Here is a 23,894-nt window from a genome sequence, read left to right as displayed (position 1 = left end):
AGTAAAAAAAATATAAAAGTCATTATTGAAAGGGTTTTTTCTGGATAACTTTTGAGCTACCCGGGTGACCCCCGAGGTTTAAAATCACCAACCCTCTAACCCCCCAAAAAATGTATGGGGGTGGGGGTGTTCTGGGGCATTTATGAGCAGGCCAAAGTTATACAGAAAACTTGGATATTCAAATTTATTAATTAATTTATCTGAATAACTTTAATTATGCCAACAGGTAGTCCTAAAGGTATCTGAACAAACGTCCTCATATAATTTTGGGTTTCTCGGGGTATATTCAGCGATGCAGCTGCACTACTGAATCTATGGTGAAGGATACCCAAGGATCTTTATCCGAGTAACTTATTTTCAACATTGACCTCATGTATTTTGGGTCTCATGTATGTAAAAGGATGCACATAACTCAGTTCTGCATGTACTTTTTCGCAAACTGCGCATGTGTGTGTTAGGGATGTGCAGCAGGGATGGATTCGTCCGATTCGGTATTCGTATTCGTCGGGGCCCAAATCAGTTGCATCCGTTTTCATTTCCAATTAAAGTTAAAAAAACCCCCATCCCAACCCTTTAAATTTAATTAACTACAACCTCCCACTCTCCTGACCCCCCCCCCCCCCCCAAGACTTGCCAAAAGTCCCTGGTGGTCCAGCGGGGGTCCTGGAGCGAACTCCTGCACTCGGGTCGTTGGTTGCCGGTATTCAAAATGGCGCCGATAGCCTTTGCCCTTACTATGTCACAGGGGCTACCGGTGCCATTGGTCAGCCCCTGTCACATGGTATGAGCACAAGATGGCTCCTATCCGTGCACCTGCTGCTACCAGCCCCCCTCCCATGACAATCTCCGGGTGACTGGAAAGCAAAAGTTCCCAGGTATGCACACACACACACACACACACACACACACACACACACACACACACAAGGCCCAACATGGCTCTGCTCCAGTCCCACTGGATCAAAAGTGGCCCCCACTTAAAAGTTAGTGATGCTCTCTGATCTTCTGTTCTGTTCATTTTTTTTGAAGTAATATATATGTATGTATGTATGTATGCATGTATTTATTTATTTAAATGCTTTTATAGACTGGTATTTGTCGAAACATCATATCGGTTTGCATGAAGCTAAACAGCGAAAATACATTAAACAGGGAGTTAAGAACTTGGGGGCTATAACTTGTACAGAATTAGCGGAATAAGGTATATACAATATATACAATTGTACAGTGATATATTCAAGGGTAGAGTAATATTCATGTATGAGTAGGGGGTTAATAATTTGGGGGGTTTAACTAGTAAAGGGGAATACAGGGTACAGTCTAGAGGAGGTGGGTGGGCGATTTACAGGAGTACTAATACAAGTACAGGGGTGGGGAGATTTACAGAAGTAATAAAAGCAGAACATTAAGGGGAGAGGTTTCACAATTTCTACAAGGGTCCAGAATAGAGGTAGGGGGGGGCAGAAGGGGGTGATGACTATTCAGGGAATGCTTGTTTGAATTGCCACATCTTGAGTTCAGTCGGCATGGAGTTCCAGAGGGTGGGTCCAGCAAGAGAGAAGGCGCGGTCTTTTGTGGTGCAGAGGTGTATGGACCTGGGGGAGGGGTTATGAATGGTTCCCTTATAGGCGGATCTGGTTGGGCGGTTGGATGAGTGTAGGCTGAAGGAATTGTCAAGCCAGTGAATGCTGTTGTTGTGGATGGTTTTGGGAATAATAGAGAGGCTTTTGTAGGTGATATGAAAGGCAATTGGGAACCAATGAAGTTCCTTGAGGACAGTAGTAATGTGGTCAGTTTTACGGGTGCTTGTTAGAATTCTAGCAGTTGCGTTCTGTAACATTTGGAGGGGTTTAAGGGTTGAGGCGGGGAGGCCTAGTAGTGTTACAGTAATCGATTTTTGAAAAAATAGTGGATTGGAGGACTGTGCGGTAGTCATTAAGGTGGAGGAGTGGTTTGAGTTTTTTGAGTACATGGAGCTTGTAGTAGCATTCTTTTTTGGTTGCATTGATGAAGGTTTTTAGGTTGAATTGGTTGTCGATAATAACACCAAGTTTTCGTATATTTTGCTGGAGGGAGGTAGAAAGGGGGTGGGGGTGAATCCTTTGGGATTGGCTGCCTAACATGGTAATCCTTTCTCTTATCCCCACCTTAATAGTAAGAGCTCTACCAGACAACCATGTCCCCTTCTTACAGTGCCAAGAAAGCAGAGCTCTACCCAGAGCCCATGCCTTCTGTTTTCTGTATCAAGGCCCTTCACTGGACGAGGATTGGACCCAGCTAAGTACTTGTGTGACACAATGCTAGAGCAATTTCTCTGCAATTATGATTTGATGCATGACCTGAAAGTCACAATGATCCATATGAGAATCTGATTCTGTTTTTCACTTCTTTATTCAACCACTCAGTGACCTCAGTCCTGTTTGCTCTGTGTACAGGAAGTTGCTGGCCCAGCATTTCCCTTGTCCTTATCTGAAACGTGTGGGGGTGGTGAGGAGGCCCAGGCGTTTATACTGAACTCTGTATGGCCTTCTGTTCATTGACTTACTTTATGGTTTGTTTTTTTCATTTTTATTAGCTTACGCTTTAGCTTCCATGCTGCTTTCCTGGTCTGTTCAGCTCTGTGTTTATATCTCCATATAAAAGATTTTAATAATGTTCTGGGACTAAAGCATCTAAGAGACTGAAACCACAGTCATGTAAATGAAAACCTTGCCAATGGGTTTTGTGTAAATAGTGGGTTTAGTGAGCTGCATGAACACTATTTCCTCTCTTCATCCTTCTTTTTCTGTTCTTGCTCTCCTCTTTTCCTTATCCTTCCTCCCCTATTCTTTACCCCCTTTCTTCAACTTATTCCTGTATAGACATTTTTTTCTGTAAGTTCCAAGAAGGCAAGAGTCACACTCACTCCAGAGGCTAAGTCCTCACACATTCCAAACAATCCAGGGTACAAATTATATTGAAATGACAGGATATATAAAATTGGTGGAGGGTGGCACTATATGTTAAGGAAGGCATAGAGTCAAGCAAGATAAAAGTTTTGCAGGAAACAAATTGTGCTCTGGCATCCTTATGGTTATAAATTCCAAGGGTAAAAGGGAAGAGTATAGTAGTGAGGATATTTTACCACTGACTGGCCAGGATGAGGAAACAGACTATAACATATAAGATATTAAACTGGCAAGTAAAATTGGCAACACACTAATAATGAGAGACTTTATTGTTGGGAATCCCAGCCATGGACTGCCGCAGCCGGGTCCCTCTTCCCTTACTGGCAGAACCGGCGTCAGCTTTGGTCCTCCCTGCTCTGGTACAGGCTCTTTCTTAGGGACCACCACAAAAGGCTGGATTTAATGGTCAATTTTCTCAGTGGAAAAGGGTGAACAGTGGAGTGCCTTAGGGATCTATACTAGGACCGGTGCTTTTCAATACATTTATAAATGATCTGGAAAGGAATACAATGAGTGAGGTTATCATATTTGCAGATGATACAAATTTATTCAGAGTAGTTAAATCACAAGCGGATTGTGATAAATTGCAGGAGGACTTGTGAGACTGGAAGATTGGGCATCCAAATGGCTGATGAAATTTAATGTGGACAAGTGCAAGGTGATGCTTATAGGGGAAAAAATCCCTTGCTATAGTTCCACAATGTTAGGCTCCATATTAGGAGTTACCACCCAGGAAAGAGATCTAGGCGTCATAGTGGATAATACATTGAAATTGTTGGCTCAATGTGCTGTGCAAACAGAATATTAGGAATTATTAGGAAGGGAATGGTGAATAAAATGGAAAATGTCATAATGCCTCTGTATCGCTCCATGGTGAGACCGCACCTTGAGTACTGTGTACAATTCTGGTTGCCGCATCTCAAAAAAGATATAGTTGCACTGGAGAAGGTACAGAGAAGGGCGACCAAAATGATAAAGGGAATGGAACAGCTCCCCTATGAGGAAAGACTAAAGAGGTTAGGACTTTTCAGCTTGGAAAAGAGACGGATGAGGGGGGGGAATATGATAGAGATGTTTAAAATCATGAGAGGTCTAGAAAAGTAAATATGAATCGGTTATTTACTCTTTCGGATAATAGAAATACTAGGGGGGCATTCCATGAAGTTAGCATGTGGCACATTTAAAACTAATCGGAGAAAGTTCTTTTTCACTCAATGCACAAACTCTGGAATTTGTTGCCAGAGGATGTGGTTAGTGCAGTTAGTGTAGCTGGGTTTAAAAAAGGTTTGGATAAGTTCTTGTAGGAGAAGTCCATTAACTGCTATTAATCAAGTTGACTTAGGGAATAGCCACTGCTATTACTGGTATCAGTAGCAAGGGATCTACTTAATATTTGAGTACTTGCCAGGTACTTGTAACCTGGATTGGCCACTGTTGGAAACAGGCTGCTGGGCTTAATGGACCCTTGGTCTGACCCAGTATAGCAAATTCTTACGTTCTTATGTTATCAAGGGTGGACTGTTGAGAGAGGTGAAGAATAGGATTCTGTGTAGTGTATGGAGCAATCTCCCCCAGGAGTAGCTCTGTAGGACCTGTCACCTACTGAACGGGTACTGAGAGGTTTAAGAGATGAAGAAGAATTCCAGAAGGGGAGAGAGAAAGAGATAATGTTTTGCAGAGACTTGGAGGTGCCAAGGGAAAGGGCATTCTGCTAGAAAAATCACCATAATCGAAAACTGATTCATGTATCATCAGCCAGAGACCAGAGATGAGAGAGAAAGAGGAAGGGACTCTTGAGGAGGTTTACAACTACCTCACAGGTACTAAGAGGACCCAGGGTAGAAGAGGGAACCTTCCCCCAAAAAGCTAACTTGTTTGAGAGAGAGTTGAAAAGACTGTGATCGGTCTTTCCAAAATAAGGGTGGGGCTCTGGACTGATCTGTGGTATTCCAGTAACAAAAATTAGCAGGAAGGAACCAATTTTCCTTTCCTGTTCATACCCCAGATCAGTCCAGTCAAGTCTGATGTACCATGCTCCCCTAAACTGGGCAGGAACCTGAAAGACCAACACACTATCCCCAGACTGTGCCTCCTCCAGCACCAGAGCATACTGCCGGTAATGTCTGGTGAACGTTTGACGCGAAGACTATGTCACTACTCAACAGATCTCCTGTGGAGAAACTAGCTGACACTCCACCCAGGAAGTTGCCTACGTCCGGGTAGAATGCGCACAAAGCCCTTCTGGAATTGGCCATCCTTTGCATATATACATGGATACAATTGCTTCTTTTAGCCACCGTTCAATTGTGACCTTAGAGGCCTTACTTCCTTTCTTTGCACCAATAAACAGCACAAAGAGATAATCAGATCTCTGAGGCCCGTTGGTAACTTTGAGATACTGTAACAAAGACTGACGGAAATCCAACAAATGAAGTTCTCTCGCATGAAGCGCTGCTGCATCCAAATGTCGAAACGCAGGGAGCTCCACCATCTAAGATGAAATGAAGAAACGACCTTTGACAAAAAGGAAGGCATCGTACACAACGATACCCCATCATCCGATATCTGAAGGCAAAGATCTTTACACGACAAGGCCTGAAGCTCAGAAATCTTTCTAGCTGAACAAATCGCCACCAAGAAAACTGCCTTCAGGGTAAGATCCTTCAGAGACAACTGTCTCAACGGCTCAAATGGAGGGCCACAAAGAAGTAAATTAAGGTTCCACGAAGGGCATATTCTGTGGACTAGAGGACGCAAATGCTTCACACTTCTAAGAAAATAGATCACATCTGGATGCAAAACCAAAGGTATCCTCTGAACCTTACACTGAAAACAGCCTATCACTGCAACCTGCACTCGAAGCGAGTTATAAACCAGACCTTTAACTAGGCCCTTTTGTAAAAAAGCCAAAATATGAGATACTGATATGTGCGTAGGGTCAAGCCCTTCCTCAAGATACCATGTTTCAAACACTCTCCACACTCTGACATGTAGTAATCATCGCTTTCGAGTATCCTTTCAAATGTGAAAGTCTCCTTTCAAAAACCAGGCCACTTCGCCATCACCCTACCCACCTTCAGGTCTGCTTCTGGAATCTCCTACTCCTGGATTACCAGTTTCTTCACCTTTTTATGGAATGGAAAGATCTTTGGCAGTCCATGCAGACCTTCCAAGACAGGGTCCACTCCCTTATTGTCAGATTCTTCTTGAGTGGCCTTAATCCCTAGTTCCTCCAAAAATAAGGGATGAGAGGTCACAATTCTTCATTCCTGAACAGTCTGACCACACTGCAAGTTTTACACCTCTAACATGTGCTGGAGACAGAGAAATACTGAGAGAGTGCAGATAGCACTCTTGGTTAAGTAGCAGTATCTGAAAAGTTTTATTCTCTGCCTCCATCTGCTGGTAGGGATGCAAAAGCTCTGGTCTGGACTGATCTGGGGTATGAGCAGGAACAAGAGTTTAACCCCCCCAACAACCAGAGAAGGCTCATTTAGACAGTGACACATTTATTACTCCATGTCACCTGGACAGCTCAAGCCAGGCCTGGTTTTACCCTTTTGCATGTATGGAGATGTGGCTCTGATAGGAAAAGCTTCCTGGTGAGGGTGACATGAAGTCTTATGTTACCTGTAATACTTACCAATCCCTGGAAGCTGGGCACAGAGGTGAGATTAGAGGAAGCCGATGGGGTCTCGGTGCAGGATGAGTTTTTAATGATAAAACCCGCTTCATTTGCAATAGCAGCCGCTGGGAGCCTCCCTCTCCTCTCCCGTCCCTCCCCCTTCTTCCTGGCTCGGGCTCTGCCTTTAAAGAGCTGCTGCTTCCGTCTGGGGAAGTTTGGCTCCCGGGATCCAGGTAGGGGCTGAGGAGGCTTTTGCAGAGGGTGAGAGCGCGTCAGAGAGGCTTCTCCCTGGGGCACGGGGAGAGGCTCGGGGCTGGGAGTGCCGGGCTCTAGGTCCGTGGCACTGATTGTGCGGGTCCTTAATCTGCTCACATTTCCTTTCTCAGTCGTTCGTAGCAAAAGGCTTTCTCGTACTTGTGGGGCTGAAAACAATTTTCCTCTAAACGTTTGTTTTCTCTGTAAAACTGCTCTGGATTGGAATCATTTTTATCGGGCAAAGGAAAAGTAACTTCAGAGCTTTAGTAGCAGGAAGCTCCCTCTCCGCTGGTATTTTCCGAGTCAGGGAGGCCGCCTTGCTTTTCTGAGACATTGCGGCCTCTGCTGGTTCTGGTGGCTCCCAGTGTCGGGGTTACGAAATCCTGTGTAATCGGGACAGAGCGTGAGTTTTTTTTCTTGCAGAATCCTCTCTTGATAGAAAGTGTGGCGAGCACAGCGGAGATAGGGAGGAGGAGGGCAGCAGGTATTTTGGCCCTGGGATGATTCTGGGGTGTAAGGCATCGACCGCAGAGGTGAGGGGAGTGAGTTTCTTAGTGTAGCTCGATGACACTGGAGGAGACGATGGGGGCATTGCAGCCATTACCGTGCATTAATGTTGTTTTGTGGCTTTAGATATTACAGGTCCTGACTTTAGTGGCAATATTAACAAAAAGGGTTTTAAGTCAGCTTTACACATTCCCCAGGGTGACTTAAAGCAGGAGTCTGTCTGTCTGTCTGTCTGTGCTGCAAAGCCGTCCTGCAGGTGGGAGGTCACAAGGAGGATTAGAGAGAATAAATTAACGAGCTGGGTGCACTGCTGATACAAGGAACCCATCTCCAGCTGAGAGCCACAAATGAAACTTTATGAAGGAAAAGGCAGATGGGCTTGTTCAAGTATCTGGGGAGAAAGCTCCACAGAAACTGTTTCTGAAGAGCTGGCGGAAAAGTAAGGATGAAACCAAGAGCCTTTGAAAAGTACAAGGGGTCTCAGCCGGGGGAGGGATATTGAGTAACTCCTTGTGCAGAGGCCCAAGAGGAAGAAGATGGCGAAGGCAATAAAGTGAGGTGACTAGGCCTTGTCATTTACTTACCTTGATTTGTTTGTGAAAGGAGGAAGGTTGGGATTGGAAAACTGAGAGATGAGGAAGACTATGGGCAGAAATAAACAGTCTGTTAGGTATTCACTAAAGAGAGGATTGGAGCAGAATGGTGCCTTGTTGGCAAGGTACGTGGGCTAGTGACATGGATGCCAGGACGTGGAGCTAGAAGACCTGAAAGTGGACAAATGTATGGCCAGGAAGCCGAGCCAGAGCCATGCGAGGGTGCACGGGGAGAGAGAGCAGGTTTGTGAGGCCTCACCTAGAATACTCTTTACTTTCGGAAGCCGAATCTCAGAAAGGACGGAGACTAGCGAGAGGCAACCGATGCACCAAGAGCCATGCGAGATGTAAAGAGGGAAATATGTGCACCCTGGGGGAGTGGTGATGTGAGAGAGGGATGGGAAGAGATATGAGAGCATTGGGGGGGAGGGGGAAAGGAAGGGGGAGACAGGTGAGAATGAGGGGAGGGACAGGGTAAGTAGGAAGGGAGTGAGAGGGAAGGGATAAGAGGTAAGAATAGGGAGGTGAGTGAACAAGATAGAGGGGAGGGTATGTACAGCAAGCACTTTAGGGGGGGGAGCAGCAGGTTGCCTTGAGCTGCCCCTGTTTGCAGTTGCTCCTTTCCGTTTCTTCCTAAATGCTATACTACGCCTTCATATCCCACAAAGAAACCTTTGTTGTGCAAATAAATGTTTATCAGTCCCATCAATTAAAACTGCACATTTATCAGAGGTCAGAGAACGGGCTATCTCTGTAGCAGGCCCCAAATTGTGGAACTCACTACCCAAAGAACTTAAACTACAAAAGGACTTAAATATTTTTAAAAAACAATTGAAAACATGATTATTTAGAAATGCACATGATCTGGTGGCAGAGTAATAATCAATATGTATGTGCGAACCTTTACTGGCTGTTTCCTGTGCTTAAAGCTATATCATCTCGCTTTATTTTGTTTTTTATTTCTTACCTTATTTAGTTTCATTTTATTTTTTACCTTACTAATATTGTTTTAAATTTGGTGTATTTAATTGATCTATTTTATTATTGCAAATAAGCTTTGTGTTATGAGTTTGATTATTTTACAAATGTTAAGTTTTATTGTATTATTGAGGTTTTTTTTTTTTTTGTATTATATAGTATCTTCTATATAATTGTGTACACCATCGAGATTGTTCCAGATTGACAGTGTATAAAATACTAATTCCTATTCTGGTTTATGTATTGCAAGTGAATTTGCCATATCTGTATTTCAACATATTTTTGTGATTTACACTCTTGCTTTGTAGGCAAACGTCTTGCCACAACATGTCCTCCAGCCTGGTGAGAGTGAATGATTCGGAAGTTGCCACCGATGCCCGTGACCGTACAGTCATCAACATCACCATAAACCAAGGCTCGTCCCTCGCCTACCTGATGGAGTCTGTGAAGTCTCTGGGTAAAAGTATTGGGCCTCTGGGAAGCCAAGTAAAGCCTGGAAATGTTGCACTTGAGAAGGAGCAGAAAAGACCTGGAAATGTTGCACTCAAAGGCGAGCAGAAAATGCTTGGAGTAAGTGATGACAGAGCACATGGTCATTAAAGAGTGATTTCTACACATTTAAAATAAATGTGTAGATTTAGAAGAGAATTTAAGCCCATTACATGAGGCACCCACGATGTATCCCAGACGCCAACGAGATATTTACTCAACCATGAAACTTATTCTGGGGCTGGCAGTGCGGCTTCTAGATCAGAGCACTGAGCTGTGAAACGGAGACGCAGTCGGGTTACTGTAAGACAAGGCTTCCCAGACTTTTAGTTAATGTGACCCTTTATAGCATGTGAAATTTCACGTGGCCGACTCCAGTGAATGACTAATAAATTAGCACTCCAGTTGATCCTCTCCAGGAGACCCCTCTCTCAATCTCTACCTCTCCAGGAGATCATTTCCTACATCCCCAGCCCAGCCTCTCTCTTACACCTCTTCAGACCTTTGTGCATCTCTCCAGCCGATCCCCTCTGTCCCCTCAAGCCTTTCCTATAACTCCCAGTCAATCCTCTGTCATCTCCTCCTCACTCCATCCCCAGTTCCCTTCTCCTCATCCTCCCTTTATCACCTCCTCCTCTCCAACCCTTCCCTCACCAGCTCTGCTGTTAGATCCTGCAGTCCATCTTCTTTCATTCCCTCTTCTCTCATCCGATCCAGCTTTTAAACCACTCCTGCCTCTCATCCCTCCCTTCAGACTGCTCCTGATTTAAGATCTTGGGACTGGCACCATCTTGCTTTTTGAGCTTACAAAACTCTTTATAGGAAAACTGAAGAGGGGAAGGTGATTATAAATTTCAAAGAAGAATGGGAGAAGAACATTGGTCTACATTACAGTATAGCGCTAAGTATTTACAAAACAGATAAGGAGAAGTTGTCTGTACGGGGCAGTATGTGTGTGTCATGGATTAGAGAGTTAAAATCTAAAGAGCAGAGAGAGAAGAATTTGGGGTTTTGAAAGAGATCCATATTGGTAACTGCATCCAGGGAGAAGAGGCTTCTGGGGCCTGGCCTGCGATTGAGCACGTCCTAGAATACAAAATGCAGGTTTCTTACTTGGAGTGCCAGCAGAAACAAAAGCTGGGTGGTTCTTGCTCCTTTTTGAATATGGAACCCGTAATGTTTCTGCTCCTTAAGGCTTCGTTTCTAAGATCAAGCTGAACTTGAGTGGCTTTAATGGAACTGACTCGGAACAATGAATTTGCAAAATACTGAGAACAGAATACCCTTGACTTTGGCTGTCGGAGCAATAAAGTTCAGAGATGTGCGTACAAAGGTTCCCCAGCAGGAATGCCAGGGTCATTGCTTTTTTCTTATCTATTGCAGGCGGCGCAGATGGTCCTTGGCCTGGTCTTCTTTGCCTTTGGAATCGTCTTCTGCACCGGGCCCTCTTATGACTTATTCTGGAGTGGAGCCCTCTTCTGGACTGGTACCCCAGTGAGTACCAGTAATCCTGAAATGAAATTCACTTTTTAGAATGTGAGCCTGCTGCACAAATCTAATAGGTCGGTTACCCAAAAGTGTCTTACAATACAGAACATTTCCACTGCCCAATTTGCCAGGAGATCCAGGAAATGACCATGGAAGCCCCTTGTATCTCACAGTTTTAAAAATGCCATAAACTTTATACAAGATAAACTTCTAGAAAAACAGAACCATGCTTGTTCTCTGAGCCTTCCTGTCCGTGCTAGTCTTTGGACAGGGTGAGGTGAGCTAGGCAGTCGTCTCCTAGGGTGCCAGCAGCCTTGCCCATAAGTTGGGCCGGTCTGGTTAAACAGAGGAAATAGTTGTCAGGCATCCTGGGACCCAAAGGTGTCGGCAGCAATCGCCTAGATCCCGCTGGTGAAAACCTGGAGCAGCTGCGGCTTTCCATGCTCTGCGGCCCTTAAGCTGCCACTGCTGCCTCCCCTAACTGCTCTCTCAGGCTACCGACTCCACTCTCCGATGCAAGGCGGGCATCGGAAGTAGGAGGGCTGGGGGGGAGGGAGAGTAGATGGGGGTGGAGTGTCTGAGAGTGGGGGGGAGAGCATATTGGGAAGAGGTAGCGGAGTGCCAAGTGAAGAGTGTGAGGTTGGGGGAGAGATGGCTTAGAAATGTGGAATACAAAAATGTAAAATAAATAAATAAAAACTGTCCAGGTTTCACTGGTATTTTATTGGCATCTAGCTTGTTTATTCCAGAGTCTCTCTCTCTCTCTCTCTCCTACAAAAGTGTAGTGTCATACATCCATTTTGGTTTTTGTCATGATGTACATCTTTTCCCCTTTTCTTTCACAGTTCATCCTGTCTGGGGCAGTTTCCATCCTCAGTGAGAGGCGTGCAGCCCGCTGCTGGGTAAGTAACTGGTTCTCTGGCTGCGTTAATCCTATGCCTGGATCCTGCTGAGGGTTTTCTGCTTTTTAATATCTTTGTCACATGGCATGTTTTGTTGCCTTATGCCAGAAGAATTGATGACTTGCATTTGTCTATGGTGTTTACCTAAGAGCAGGAGAGGATGATACTGTTGGCAAAGTCCAGTGCCGTTGTGAAGAGCAGCATGTGGTGGTGGTGGTGGCGCTGGTGGATTAGTTGAATCCTGGAAGATGGGCGGGTAAGGATGCAGGCTAACACCATGACGCCATTGGTGACTCCCCCCAGTGAATCTGCTGGAGGGGATATGTGTTGGAGCATTTTCTATGGAGATGGTGGGTTTTGACAGCAAAGAAACATTTAAAAGAATGCACAACATTTCTATAGCACCTTGGAAGCAGGGTTGGTAGTGAGGGTGGGGGGTAGTAATGGAAAGAAGCAGCTTCCTGTAATACTGAATATTCTGGGAATGGCTTAAATATAAGAACCTGCCATACTGGATCAGACCGAGGGTCCATCAAGCCCAGCATCCTGTTTCCAACAGTGGCCAATCTAAGTCGCAAGTACCCAAACATTAAATAGATCCCAGGCTACTAGTGCCAGTAATAAGCAGTGGCCACTCCCTAAGTCAACTTGTCTAATAGCAATTTATGGACTTCTCTTCCAGGAACTTGTTAAAAACTTTTATTAAACCCAGCTAATTAACTTCCTTACCCACATCCTCTGGCTTAATTGTGCATTGAGTGAAATAATTTTCTCTGATTTAAATGTGCTACCTGCTGACTTTCAGGCTGATGCAATATCGGCTTGCATACAATAAGTGCTCCTAGCACACACCCAGCCACCTCTCCTGGGGCTGGCGTTAAGCTTTTCCATGTTAAAACACATGCATCGGGCGTACAATGATTTTTTTCATGGGGGGGTAATAGCTAATAGCCTCATCTACATACATTTAATGTGGTGAGCGCTTTTAGCTGCGCCCTGGTTTTGATGCGCTTTATGGATGCGCTAATCCCCTTATTGCATTGGGTGTAGCCTAGCGCATCCAAAACGCACGACCAAGAGCTGCCTCGGCATCAGCCCGCCAGTAATTCTCCATCTCCAGCAGATGGTGGACGTGCAACTCCCTTGTGGGGATTGACTAGGAGAAGAGTCAGACGTACTGCTTGATCTCCTGAGGTGACACTAGTTTGGGCCCTCTCTCACACTAGCGCTTTAAATCTGGAAGCCTGACCAGGCTTCCAGATTTAAAAAGAGTAGGGTAGTCTTAGGCCCCTCTTTCCTTACTGGGTCCTCCTTCCCTTGGCATTTTTCCTCTGCTGCTCTTACCCTAACCCTTTCCCTCTCACTTCTCTGGGAAGTTAGTGTAGAGTGGAGACGTCTCGGCTTTTGGCTAGGCCCTGCTTCTCAGTTTCAGTTCAGTCAGCTGTGGTGGCAATTTCTTTTCCCTCTCGCTTAGGCGTGTGCACACATTCTCTCTGTGTGGCAGTGTCCTGACGTGGGCGTGTAAGGCCACAGCCGAGACGAGCACATACTTGCGCGGGTTCATCCAGGCACTCTTAGGGTGAGAGCAGAGGCCACCTAGAGCTGAGTGCAGGAAAACTAGGCAATTGGCCATCGCTGTCTCTATGCCTATGTCAGCGCTGTTTAGATGCTCAAGGTGACTTGGCTGCTACAGATTTTGCTGACGTTGGGGACTTCCCCTCTGCCTATGGTGGCTCTGGAGGGTAGTGGGGCTGGATGTGACACAGCAGACAGTTCCCCTTGCTCCCAATGGCAGAGTTCATTCTTGAGAGAGGGGCCAGAGAATGCCAGTTTGGGCCTTTGGGCCTCGGAATGGATCTATCCTCCTTCTCCTGGGTGGAATTTTTCCAGGGCCTGCCAGCTTTTCTGCAGTGGTGCCCAGCAGAAGTGAAGCAACCTACTAGAAAAGGCTCGCATGCTTGGGTCTCCTACTTGTCAGCCACCGCAGGCAAATGCCACAGGGAGGCTATCCCTGGAGATGTTCAGAGGGATGTGGATCATGATACATTGGATGACTGGGGGCTTGGTTTTCTCCCCTCAGAAGAGGGAGAAATTCTACCTGATTTGGAGCCACATTGGACTCTGCTTTTGTTTTTTTCACAAAGATGAATTGCCGAGTCTGACTCAAACCCTGAAGACGCTTGGTGTGGATGGGGATAATCAAAAGAAAAATCCCATATTGGTCACTTTACGCAAAGCGTCCTATTTCTTTCCCATACTGAATCCAATTCAAGAGTTAATTGACCTTGCGTGGAACATCTTGGAGGCAAGTTTTAAAGGGGGATGTGCTTTAGTGAATCAGTACTCCTTAGTTCCGAAGGCAATGGAGTTATATTTATGATAAGTAAATTTCACGTAGGTTTGCCCAATTTATATCAATCTATACACAAGAGGATAATAAAATTGGGGAGGCTGACGCTGATTCCTTCTAGATGTTCCTCTTCCTTGTTTAACAGAAAAAATAAGAGATTTATTGAATAGAAAGATAAACTGAAGAGGTATCTGTGGTAATCTGTGACTTGAAATCAAGTAAAGCACCTGGTCCAGATGGAGTGTCATCCAAATTTTATTAGATTTTCAAGCCGGATATTCTGGGACCTTTAGTTGAGATGTTTAATTTTCTACGAGATAAGGAGGATCTGGCATTGGGAGCTAATGTAGCTGGTATTAACGGTTTTGGCAATAGGGGGCCGTGACCCCAACCTGTGGGGAAGCTAAAGGGTCGGGGTGGGTTTAGGGGTTGGTTTTTGTGTGCAATTTGTTTTCTGCCCTCCCCCAAAACGATAAGAGAACCCCAAAAACAATTTTGTGGGGTTTTCCTATAGGTTTCGGGGAGCCCCCGATTTCAGACGAGTTTGAAAATATTGTACGATATTTTCAATCGTCAGAAAAACGATTCACATCCCTACTTTGTATATCTAGTCTGCAGGCTAAGCATGACAGCAACAATCTTTAAGTAGCCACAAAGCTGCCACTGATGTTGGTCATAGTTTATGTACTTCAAAGGTTTTCATGTTGTCATAAAGTTTCCTTTAGATGGACTGCATGACCAACTGGAACTGATGGAAAAACTTTTCCATTATATGGAACAACAACTTAAAGAGTCATCTCTTGATGCCTCAATGAACATCTACAGTCATCTGGACCATAAACTATGTTGAGGGCTACAAGACCACCTTCCATAAAGCAGAATGGGACAAGAGCCTTTTGACTGTCACTGAACATGGAAAACCTAACATCACCCCCTTCAGGAGATTCTGTTGCTGTAGTCTGGAGCCTAAACAGCTGTGCCTTATTCTTGGGTAGTTCCAAATCCCTGAAAAGGCCATTCAGTTCACTTTGTGTTATGGGGTGTGGTTCAGAGGAGGAGGATGGAAGAAAATCTGGTCACATGACACTGATGGTTCAGGACCACAAGTTTGATTCTCTTCCTCAGCTGGCTCGAGAGATTCTGGTGTCCTCCTTCATGTGGCACTGGGGGTATAGCAGATGAAATGTTTAGATACTGCACAGTCCATTTTTTCTTCTTTGACAAACCTTTCCCAACTGGAGGCATCATGCAGAAGGAACAATTGTTAATGTGATCTATTGGCTCTCTCAAAATCATTGGTACTGCAAAAGGCATAATTTCCTTTTCCTATTCAACCATTTGTGAAGATTTGTGGCACCCAACTCTTGTCCTGATTTCTCACCATAAATGTAGATGTAATCTGCATTGTTCACACAAGTACAAGGCATCTCTGATCCTCTAGAGACAGAAATCAAAATTAAACACTGACAAATGACACTGAATGATTTCTAGAACTGATCTAGGGCAATTTTTTTTAAGCAGAGTGATGTAACCTGAGTTGTGATTGCATCATCCATGAATTATATAAATAACATAATGCAATTCATATCATGCCTGATGCAATAAGAGTTTGATTGCATCATTCACTTTTTATCCTAAAAGCAAGTATTGTAAAAACCCAGACATAGATTGCCAAATATATTAGTCATTTCTAGTTTAATTTGTGATCCTTTCTATTCTTAACTCACTTTTCCTCCTTATTTCCCAAGTCAAAGGTCATATACTGATCTAGTAGCATAAACTGAAATTAAAGCCAAACAGTTTTCAGCATCATTTTTGTTCTCAGTGACCCAGATTAGTAAAGTTTGAGGACATGCATTTTGGCTATAGACCAGTGTTATCTGTCTAAATGGCAAGATTTGAGAGTCGGCCATTTTATCCAGCTATAAGAGATGTTCGGGGGACGTTTCTGGGAGGGGTTTACTTATCTGGCTAACTTAACCTATTTTGAACCATAGCTGGCTAAGCTAGCCGGATAACTCTATTTTCCGACCTGATTCAGAGCAGACCCAAATTTATCTAGTCACACAAGGGCTGATAAGGTTTCTGAAGATATCTGGATAAGCAGAAAGTTATCAGAATAAGTAGCATTCTTTATTTTTTAAACACAGCTGTGAGCCTCCCGGTCCAGTTCCCACCCACTCACCTAGTATGTGGGTGGGTGGGAATTGCTGCTGCATATCTTTAGGCCTACCTGGCAATTTTCAAAGCTGGCCAGTTATGATTAAAGTTATGACAGCTTAAATGTATCCAGGATAACTTAGGCTGTATCTTCAGCAAGAAGTTTATTCTGTTGAATATATAAGACAAGTTAGCTGATAACTTGTCCACTCACCAGCTTACTGAATATTACCCTCAGTGACCCACCCTGGCTTGCACGGTTCATGAATTCCTGCCTCTCCTCCCCTACTTAGAATATCTCAGTTCTTTACTTTTGGCTTCCTATAGGGAACCAGGCCAGTTGAGTTCAGTTATAATCTCAGGGGGGTCACAGCATGTTGAAAGCTGCCCTACCACTAGTTAGTTATAATCCCATGCAAATTTCTATAACAAAAAAGGGAACCAGGCATCGAGAAATATTCACAGGTCATCTCGGTTTTATATTACCTTTCCTGAATCTTTCTTTGTTCCCTTTTCTAGCTCCTGCTTGCACCGTGGATGAACCTTGTGAGCTTTGCTGTTTCCATCGCTGGGATTGTATTTATTGCAAGGGATCTGGGTCGGTGGAGGTCCAATGGAGAGTTTTGGTATAAAGAGACGTGTGAAGCCCGGCGCCCCTCTCGTAGAATGTACGATCCCACACCCAGATATAACTATGGGGATGATGACGAATGGAGATTGAGCAACTGCAAACAGCGATTAAGGGAGCTCAATGTAAGATACCTCTCTTGTCTGGCAAACATTGCTGACACTTCATAAGGTAGCTCATATAATAAGGTTTTGTCATGGACTAGGTGGTTGGGTCCAGGGCTCTAGCACCCTGTCAATGGTCATAAGCAGGGTGTATTTTATTGGATTGCTGTTCAGTGTATACTCAATTAGTTTCTTACTCTGCCTGGAAAGCTTAGAGTTCCCCATAAAGAATAAATGTTATCGGTGGGAATACTACAAGTACCTAACTGCCCTCTTACATCCCCCTCAAAGCGAAGTAAACTGCTCAAGCTGAATTTCATAATATAAGATATGCCATATTGGGTCAGACCAAGGGTCCATCAAGCCCAGTATCCTGTTTCCAACAGTGGCCAATTCAAGACACAAGTACCTGGCAATTACCCAAACATTAAATTTCAAGCTACTATTGCTTATTAATTAATAGCAGTTTATGGATTTTTCCTCTAGGAACTTATCCAAACCTTTTTTAAACCCAGTTACACTAACTGCTGTAACCACATCCTCTGGCAATGAATTCCAGAGCTTAACTATGCGCTGAGTGAAAGAATTTTCTTTGATTCATTTTAAATGAGCTGCTTGCTAACTTCAGGGAGTGCCCTCTAGTCCTTCTATTATCTGAGAGAGTAAATACCCAATTTGCATTAACTTTTTCAAGTCCTTTCATGATTTTATAGATCTCTATCATATCCCCCCCCCCTCAGTCATTTCTTCTCCAAACTGAACAGCCCTATCTTCCTTAGCCTTACCTCATAGGGCAGCTGTTCCATGCCCCTTATTTTGGTCGCCCTTCTCTGCACGTTCTCCAGTACAACTATATCTTTCTTGAGATGCGGCGACCAGAAATGCACACAGTATTCATGCAGTCTCACAATGGAGCAATACAGAAGCATTATGACATCTATTGTTTTTTCTTTGCCATTCCCTTCTTAATAATTCCTAACATTCTGTTTGCTTTTTTGATCACCATAGCACACTAAGCTATGGTGTGCTATGGTGATCAATGTATTATCACTAGGCATCATAGTGGATCAATGTATTATCCACTATGATGCCTAGATCTCTTTCCTGGATGGTAACTCCTAAGAGAGAACCTAACATTGTGTAACTACGGCAAGGGTTATTTTTCCCTATATGCATCACCTTGCACTTGTCTATGTCAAATTTCATCTTCCATTTGGAAGCCCAATCTTCCAGTCTAGCAAGGTCTTCCTGCAATTTATCCCATTATTACTGCAGTTCCAGTTTGGTTAGCTTCCCTAATTTCTCTTAGCATTTCACTGTCAGTCTCACCATCTTCACCAGGTGGACAGTAGTATTCCCCAACACGCAAGGGTTTTCTACCCATAAAGATTGAATTGTGCATTGAGTTTCATGCAGGATTTTTATCCTGTTGGACTCTATGCCATCCCGGACATAAAGCACCACACCGCCTCCCGGGTGCTCCTCTCTGTTATTGTGATATCATTTGTACCCTGTACCCTGGTATGCACTATCCCATGCCTCTGAGATGCCAGTTAAGTCTGTCATTCACTGCTATAAACTCTAATTTTCCCATCTTACTACTTAGACTTCTGGCATTAGCATACAAACATTTCAAAGTGTGTATTTTGTTTGTATTAACATTCTGCTTTTCAGTTGACAGGGATAAATTGGTATTTTTTTAGCACAGGTGAGTTTTTTTAGTTACAGGCACTTGGACTACTTTTCTAATTATTGGAACCTCATTGTTGGGATGCCCTAAATCTAATGCGCCATTAGGTATCCTTTGACGATCCTTCCAAGCCATGCGCTGCTGAGCGACTGTCGGCTTTCCCCTTTGTTCTAGTTTAAAAGCTGCTCTATCTCCTTTTAAAGATTAGCACCAGCAGCCTGGTTCCACCCTGGTTAAGGTGGAGCCCATCCCTTAGGAAGAGGTTCCCCCTTCCCCAAAAGGTTCCCCAGTTCCTAACAAAACTGAATCCCTCTTCCTTGCACCATCGTCTCATCCACGCATTGAGACTGCGGAGCTCTGCCTGCCTCTGGTGACCTGCGCGTGGAACAGGGAGCATTTCAGAGAATGCTACCCTGGAGGTTCTGGATTTCAGCCATATTGGGTCAGATTGAGGGTACATCAAGCCCAGCATCTGGTTTCCGGCAGTGGCCAGTCCAGGTCATAGTTACCTGACAAGATTGCAATACTAAAGAGATCCCATGCTGCTAATGCTTGGTAAGTGGTAGTTTTCTGCAAGTCAACTCGATTGATGACAGTTTATAGACTTCTCCAGGAATTTGTCCAAACCTTTTTTTTTTTTTTTTTTGCATGTGGAAGATTTATAAAATAAAGAGCCTCTTTCAGTGCTTCTTTTCAAAAACCAAGGCACCTTCTGAAATGTGGGATATTGGTAATTATAGCATACTCTGCACACCAACTGTAAATGAAACAGCCATTATTCAAGGTGCATTAATTTGGGGGATGTTGGTGATGAAGGTCTTATAGTAAATTTGATTATTATTGATGGCCTAATGATGCTTTAAAATTAAAATTGTTACTTCTAACTGGATATCTTTTTTTTTTTTTTTTCTTTTTCTCCTTTCTCCTCAGAATTTAGCAGTTGGCGTTGACGTCATCCTGATTATTATGATGGCTCTTGTGCTGTGCATCACTTTTTTCTCTGTGGTTTATGGCTGGAAGACCTTGTGCTGTAATAACTCTTCTCAGCAGGTAAGGAGGTTGGCGGTGACAGTAGAAAAATGCCTGATTTGACCGTCCAGTGATATTATTTATCTTTGGGTAGATAAGCAATTAAACTCCTAATCCCTCACCCCACCTTCTCTTATCTGACCTCTCAATCCCTTATCCCCCCACTGCCCAGCTACAGCATGGCTAAAATCCATTAAAGGTGCTGCCTTCCATGCCCTCTGATAGGCCATCTTTGTACAAGACACTTAATTCTACACCCAGGTCCCCTTCCGCATCTTATTGCTAAGTTTTGTAGTAATCCCTATAGCCACCAAGATTATGGAGGTGGTTGTCCAAAAATATCCAGCCTCTTGGAAATTTGTGTTTTCAGCCGTTGTGTTGCCATCTTGGACAGCCTGTTTAGTGTTGCAGCACCCACTCCACGTAGCTTACTCCAGTGCCTTCTTGGAAGCACAGTGAGGTCTTACCCCCGCTGTTCTGCATTGTAACGGCCCCTGTGTGCAGGTTACCACAGCTTTACTATCTTCTCTCCTTGACTTATCCTGTGTATTTATTTTAATGCTCTTGCTGTTTGTCTTCACTATTTACTTTGCAAGCCTGTTCCATTCAACTTCCTCCCTTTCTGTGCAGAAAATTTCAGATGTTTTTGAGACTGCCTCATACACTATGATCTCTTGTTCTAGAATGGGGAAAAGTTTGTTGCTTGTACCTGATTTATACCTGTCAGGTATTTAAATGTCTAAGGCATACTGTACATATTTTGGTCCTTAAATCCCCCATCATATGGTTTTTGGTGCAGATTCTACACCATTCTGGCTGAAGATGAATTAGTAGGGTGTATTTGTATTTATTTATTTATTAAGCTTTTCTCAATATTTACAAAGCCATAGTTTCTCTGTTTCTGTACAAAGTATTATCTTAACATTTAAATGAAATAAATTCCATCCCAGAAATTGTTCATTATTTCCTAGTAGGGTGCATGTAAAGGAGCTCTGCACTGAAGTTCCTGGGTCAGTGAGCCATTGGTCTTCTGTACATGGCTGCTTACAAGTTACATTTTCTATATTTTGGCTACTGAATACTGAAAAAGAATGAAGTGGTGCCAGCAGCTCGTTTGTCCTGTGCAGGCAGGACCTTGAGAGCTGAGTTCATGTCCAGAGCCCATGCTCGCTGCTATTCTTTGGGGAAAACAAATTTCCAATTCCAGAGATAGAAGTGCCCTGCTATTCTATGACACAGTGCCCAAAACAGAAAAAGGCAGGAAGTAGTAAGCCACAAATTTAAAATGTCATTCTTTTCAAAATGTATAAAATGTTTGTAATGGAGCCAGTGTGTGTGGGTTTCCGCTCTGCTTCCTATTTTTTCCCTACAGCATTTTTATGTTTGTAGAGTCAATGAAAAGTATCTAAATCAACTAAACTAACCAAGATTCCTGGTGAAGGGGATACCATCAATACAAAAAAAAAAAAAAAATCACTGTCAAACTCAATTATCTGGCAATATTTTTTAAAAAACAAAGAAGACAGAACCTTAGAGAGCCCCACAGCACTTGATGGCAGGTCTAATGTGCTGAAACATCCAGGCTTCGTGGGGGGAAAACCCTGGTTCTGATATGTGCAAAAATTCTCTAAAATCAATATAATAATTATGTATAAGTGCAAAACCCGCTGCTTATGTTAAAGTAAACATGGTCCAAAACAACTCAAAACTATTTCCAGTTCCAAGAAATCAGGAGAAGGTGCTAAGGACGGACTCTGATCTTCTGCGTTGGCGAATCTTCAAAACAGCCAACGTGGTCCATGCTTTGCAGCTATAACTACTTCTAAACACTCAGTTATAGACAAACCTTGATAGCTCCATAAATTGCCAGAGGTGAAGTAAGTCTGTCCAACAGTACCTTCTGAAGAAATGAAGTGTTACGACCCACTATGACTTCAGTTCCAGTGCGCACACTCCCAGTCTAGAACTGCACCATAGAAAGTGGAGTCTGCGAGAGAAGCAGCTGTTTAACTTGTCGGTCTGTGAATGGCGTCCAGCTGTTCAGCATGGCCCGTTCTGCATTTTGTTTTCTCTAAGATGCATGGACTCTTCTTCAACTGCAGAAGGCCTGAAAATCAGTTTTGCATGAGGTATAATTTAGGGCTAGGTCTATACAGAGGCTATAGTTTAAAATGCCAGTGAGCGGAAAAACACAAATACGCACATGGCCAGGCCGTGTGTTCGCCGCGGGGATTTTTAAAGGGCCCTGGCCATGCCCGTATCTTCATGTATGTGCTGAAGAGCGGCTCGAATCAAAAGGGGCAGGGTCTGGGTGGGGCGAGGACCAGCCGGGACAGCGTTATTTTGTGTTGTCCTGGTGACGCACGCACCGGCAGCCAACCGGCGTGCACAACTTAATCCTGCTTGAAGGAGCAGGTAAGTTGTGAAAAACAAAAGGTTTGGTTAGGGTGGATTTAGGGGTCGGAGTGGAGAGGGGAAAAAGGAGGAAGGTTAGGTAGGAGGATAGGGAACTGGACAAAGGCCGCACGTGTTTAAAAAATTCCCCCCCCCTCTGCGTGGGCACAAAATCGGGTGCACATGTGTGCGCAGGTATCGGATTTTATAACATGCATGCAGCAACACGCACATGGACACCCGCCCAGCCCTTTAAAAATGTACCCCAAGTGTCTCTTTGCCTCATAAATTTGGGTGGAGAAGAGCCCTTGAAAGATGAAATGTTGCTGCCTATGTGTTCTCATGTTTTGTACTGCGTTCAGCATCAATACTGAGGAGGGTGAATCTCTCACGGACGCTCTTCTGTGCTCCTTATTGCAGAGCGATGCCATCAAGGTGAACAAAGATGTGGAACCATTTCTCTCTCCAGAAACCAATCCTCCACCTTCCAAGCAGAAAACTGAGAATGCAGAAACAGTTTAAAACAATCCGCTGCAGAAATGATCCAGTTAGAGTGGAGATCTCCATATCCCGCGATGGCAGCAAATAATCAGTCTGCCTTTTACATGCTAGACGCCAGTCTGTCTGCTCTCTACCCAATGAGATGCACAATCTTCCTGCTGGAGGACCACACAAGGCTGATTTTCAGGATCTCAGAAGTTATGTAATAACGTTTCTTAGATTGAATGTAGACAAAGGTGTTGCCTGGATCTTCCTTGTGGATATCCTGAAATCCAGGTCTGTTCTGGAGCTGAGGGTTAGGCACTTCTGCCCTAAAGCTTTCTAAACTGCTCCTGGTAATTGGGGCAGGACTGTCTCATTGTGTTAGACTTGTAAGTCCTTGTAGTGAAACAAACTATAAAACACATTAGTTGGTTGGGCAGGATTAACACTGCCTGTCCCTGCTTGGTCATGGGGTAACCCCCACATCTTATACCTGCTTAGCATGAGCTTCAGAGCTTTGAGAAAACAATTTATTGCATATTATGAAGTAAAGTCATTGATAATTTCACCAATAAAACTTATTTCTTACTGACTCCATTTTCATGTTCAGTCTTCCACGTCTCCTCCTGTTACCAATTTGTTGTATGTGCCAGATGTACTGAAGAAGTAGCAGCTAATTGTCAGGTGGGTAACAATGCTGGTATAAGAGTTGCTCGCCTTGCACTATAAATTTTAAAGAAATTATTCTCTGAATTTGCAAATCCAGCTTTGTTCTTAAAGCAGACTGCATGGCAAAACTGCACCCTGTTCCCTTCCATATCCTCACCTTTTTTTTTTGTTAGAGGTGCTAATCGATAATGAGGGGGAGAGAAGGATGCTTCCTGGTGGGAGAAACATAGGCTTCAAACCAGACAGAGGTTGGAGGCCTTACCTAGAACTTCTAACTTGCCACCTTTTCAAGGGTGCTGCTTTATTTTAAGAAGCTTGCCCTCTTCCCTTGTGTCTGTTGTCATATGGCCTGCTTTTGGCAAGATTTATGCATCTAAATTAAAGAATTAGGGAAAATTTTCACTTTACTGTAGGTTGTGCCTATGGTTGTTAGACAGTGAGAAATTACTACTTACCTGATCATTTCCTTCACTTTAGTAAAGATGGGTGATGCAGAATAAGTGGGTTATGCACCTCTGCCAGCAGAGGGAGACGGTGTCTGCTGCGGATTGCTGGTCTAGGCAATAATGCGAAGTGAAAGTGTGTATGGAAGACCAGGTTGC

The 23,894-nt window shown here is 43.9% G+C and overlaps 1 protein-coding gene across 2 annotated transcripts; it reads left to right on the top strand.

Moving 5' to 3' along the window:
- Positions 1-6,705: 6,705 nt before the first annotated feature.
- On the top strand, positions 6,706-23,220 carry LOC115074884 (transmembrane protein 176B-like). Of its 2 annotated transcripts, none has more exons than XM_029574838.1 (7): positions 6,706-6,834; positions 9,215-9,476; positions 10,779-10,889; positions 11,729-11,785; positions 16,815-17,048; positions 19,648-19,767; positions 22,561-23,220. In XM_029574838.1, the coding sequence occupies exons 2-7, from the start codon at positions 9,234-9,236 to the stop codon at positions 22,660-22,662; spliced, it is 867 nt and encodes a 288-aa protein (XP_029430698.1). In that variant the 5' UTR covers positions 6,706-6,834; positions 9,215-9,233; the 3' UTR covers positions 22,663-23,220. The 2 variants fall into 2 exon arrangements, with proteins under 2 accessions (XP_029430698.1, XP_029430697.1); XM_029574837.1 differs by lacking the exon at positions 6,706-6,834 and adding an exon at positions 7,366-7,774.
- Positions 23,221-23,894: the final 674 nt, after the last annotated feature.

Source organism: Rhinatrema bivittatum, chromosome 13 (genome assembly GCF_901001135.1).
Source record: "Rhinatrema bivittatum chromosome 13, aRhiBiv1.1, whole genome shotgun sequence".
In the NCBI taxonomy this organism is placed as follows: Eukaryota; Metazoa; Chordata; class Amphibia; order Gymnophiona; family Rhinatrematidae; genus Rhinatrema; species Rhinatrema bivittatum.
This window is presented reverse-complemented; position numbering and strand designations above follow the sequence as displayed.

Excerpts from the sequence above, each read along its gene's own strand:
- LOC115074884 (XM_029574837.1), top strand. The coding sequence starts at position 7,683 with ATGAAACTTTATGAAGGAAAAGGCAGATGGGCTTGTTCAAGTATCTGG. Across the intron at positions 7,775-9,214 it reads TCTGAAGAGCTGGCGGAAAA|GCAAACGTCTTGCCACAACA; the intron begins GTAAGGATGAAA and ends CTTGCTTTGTAG. Across the intron at positions 9,477-10,778 it reads GCGAGCAGAAAATGCTTGGA|GCGGCGCAGATGGTCCTTGG; the intron begins GTAAGTGATGAC and ends TATCTATTGCAG.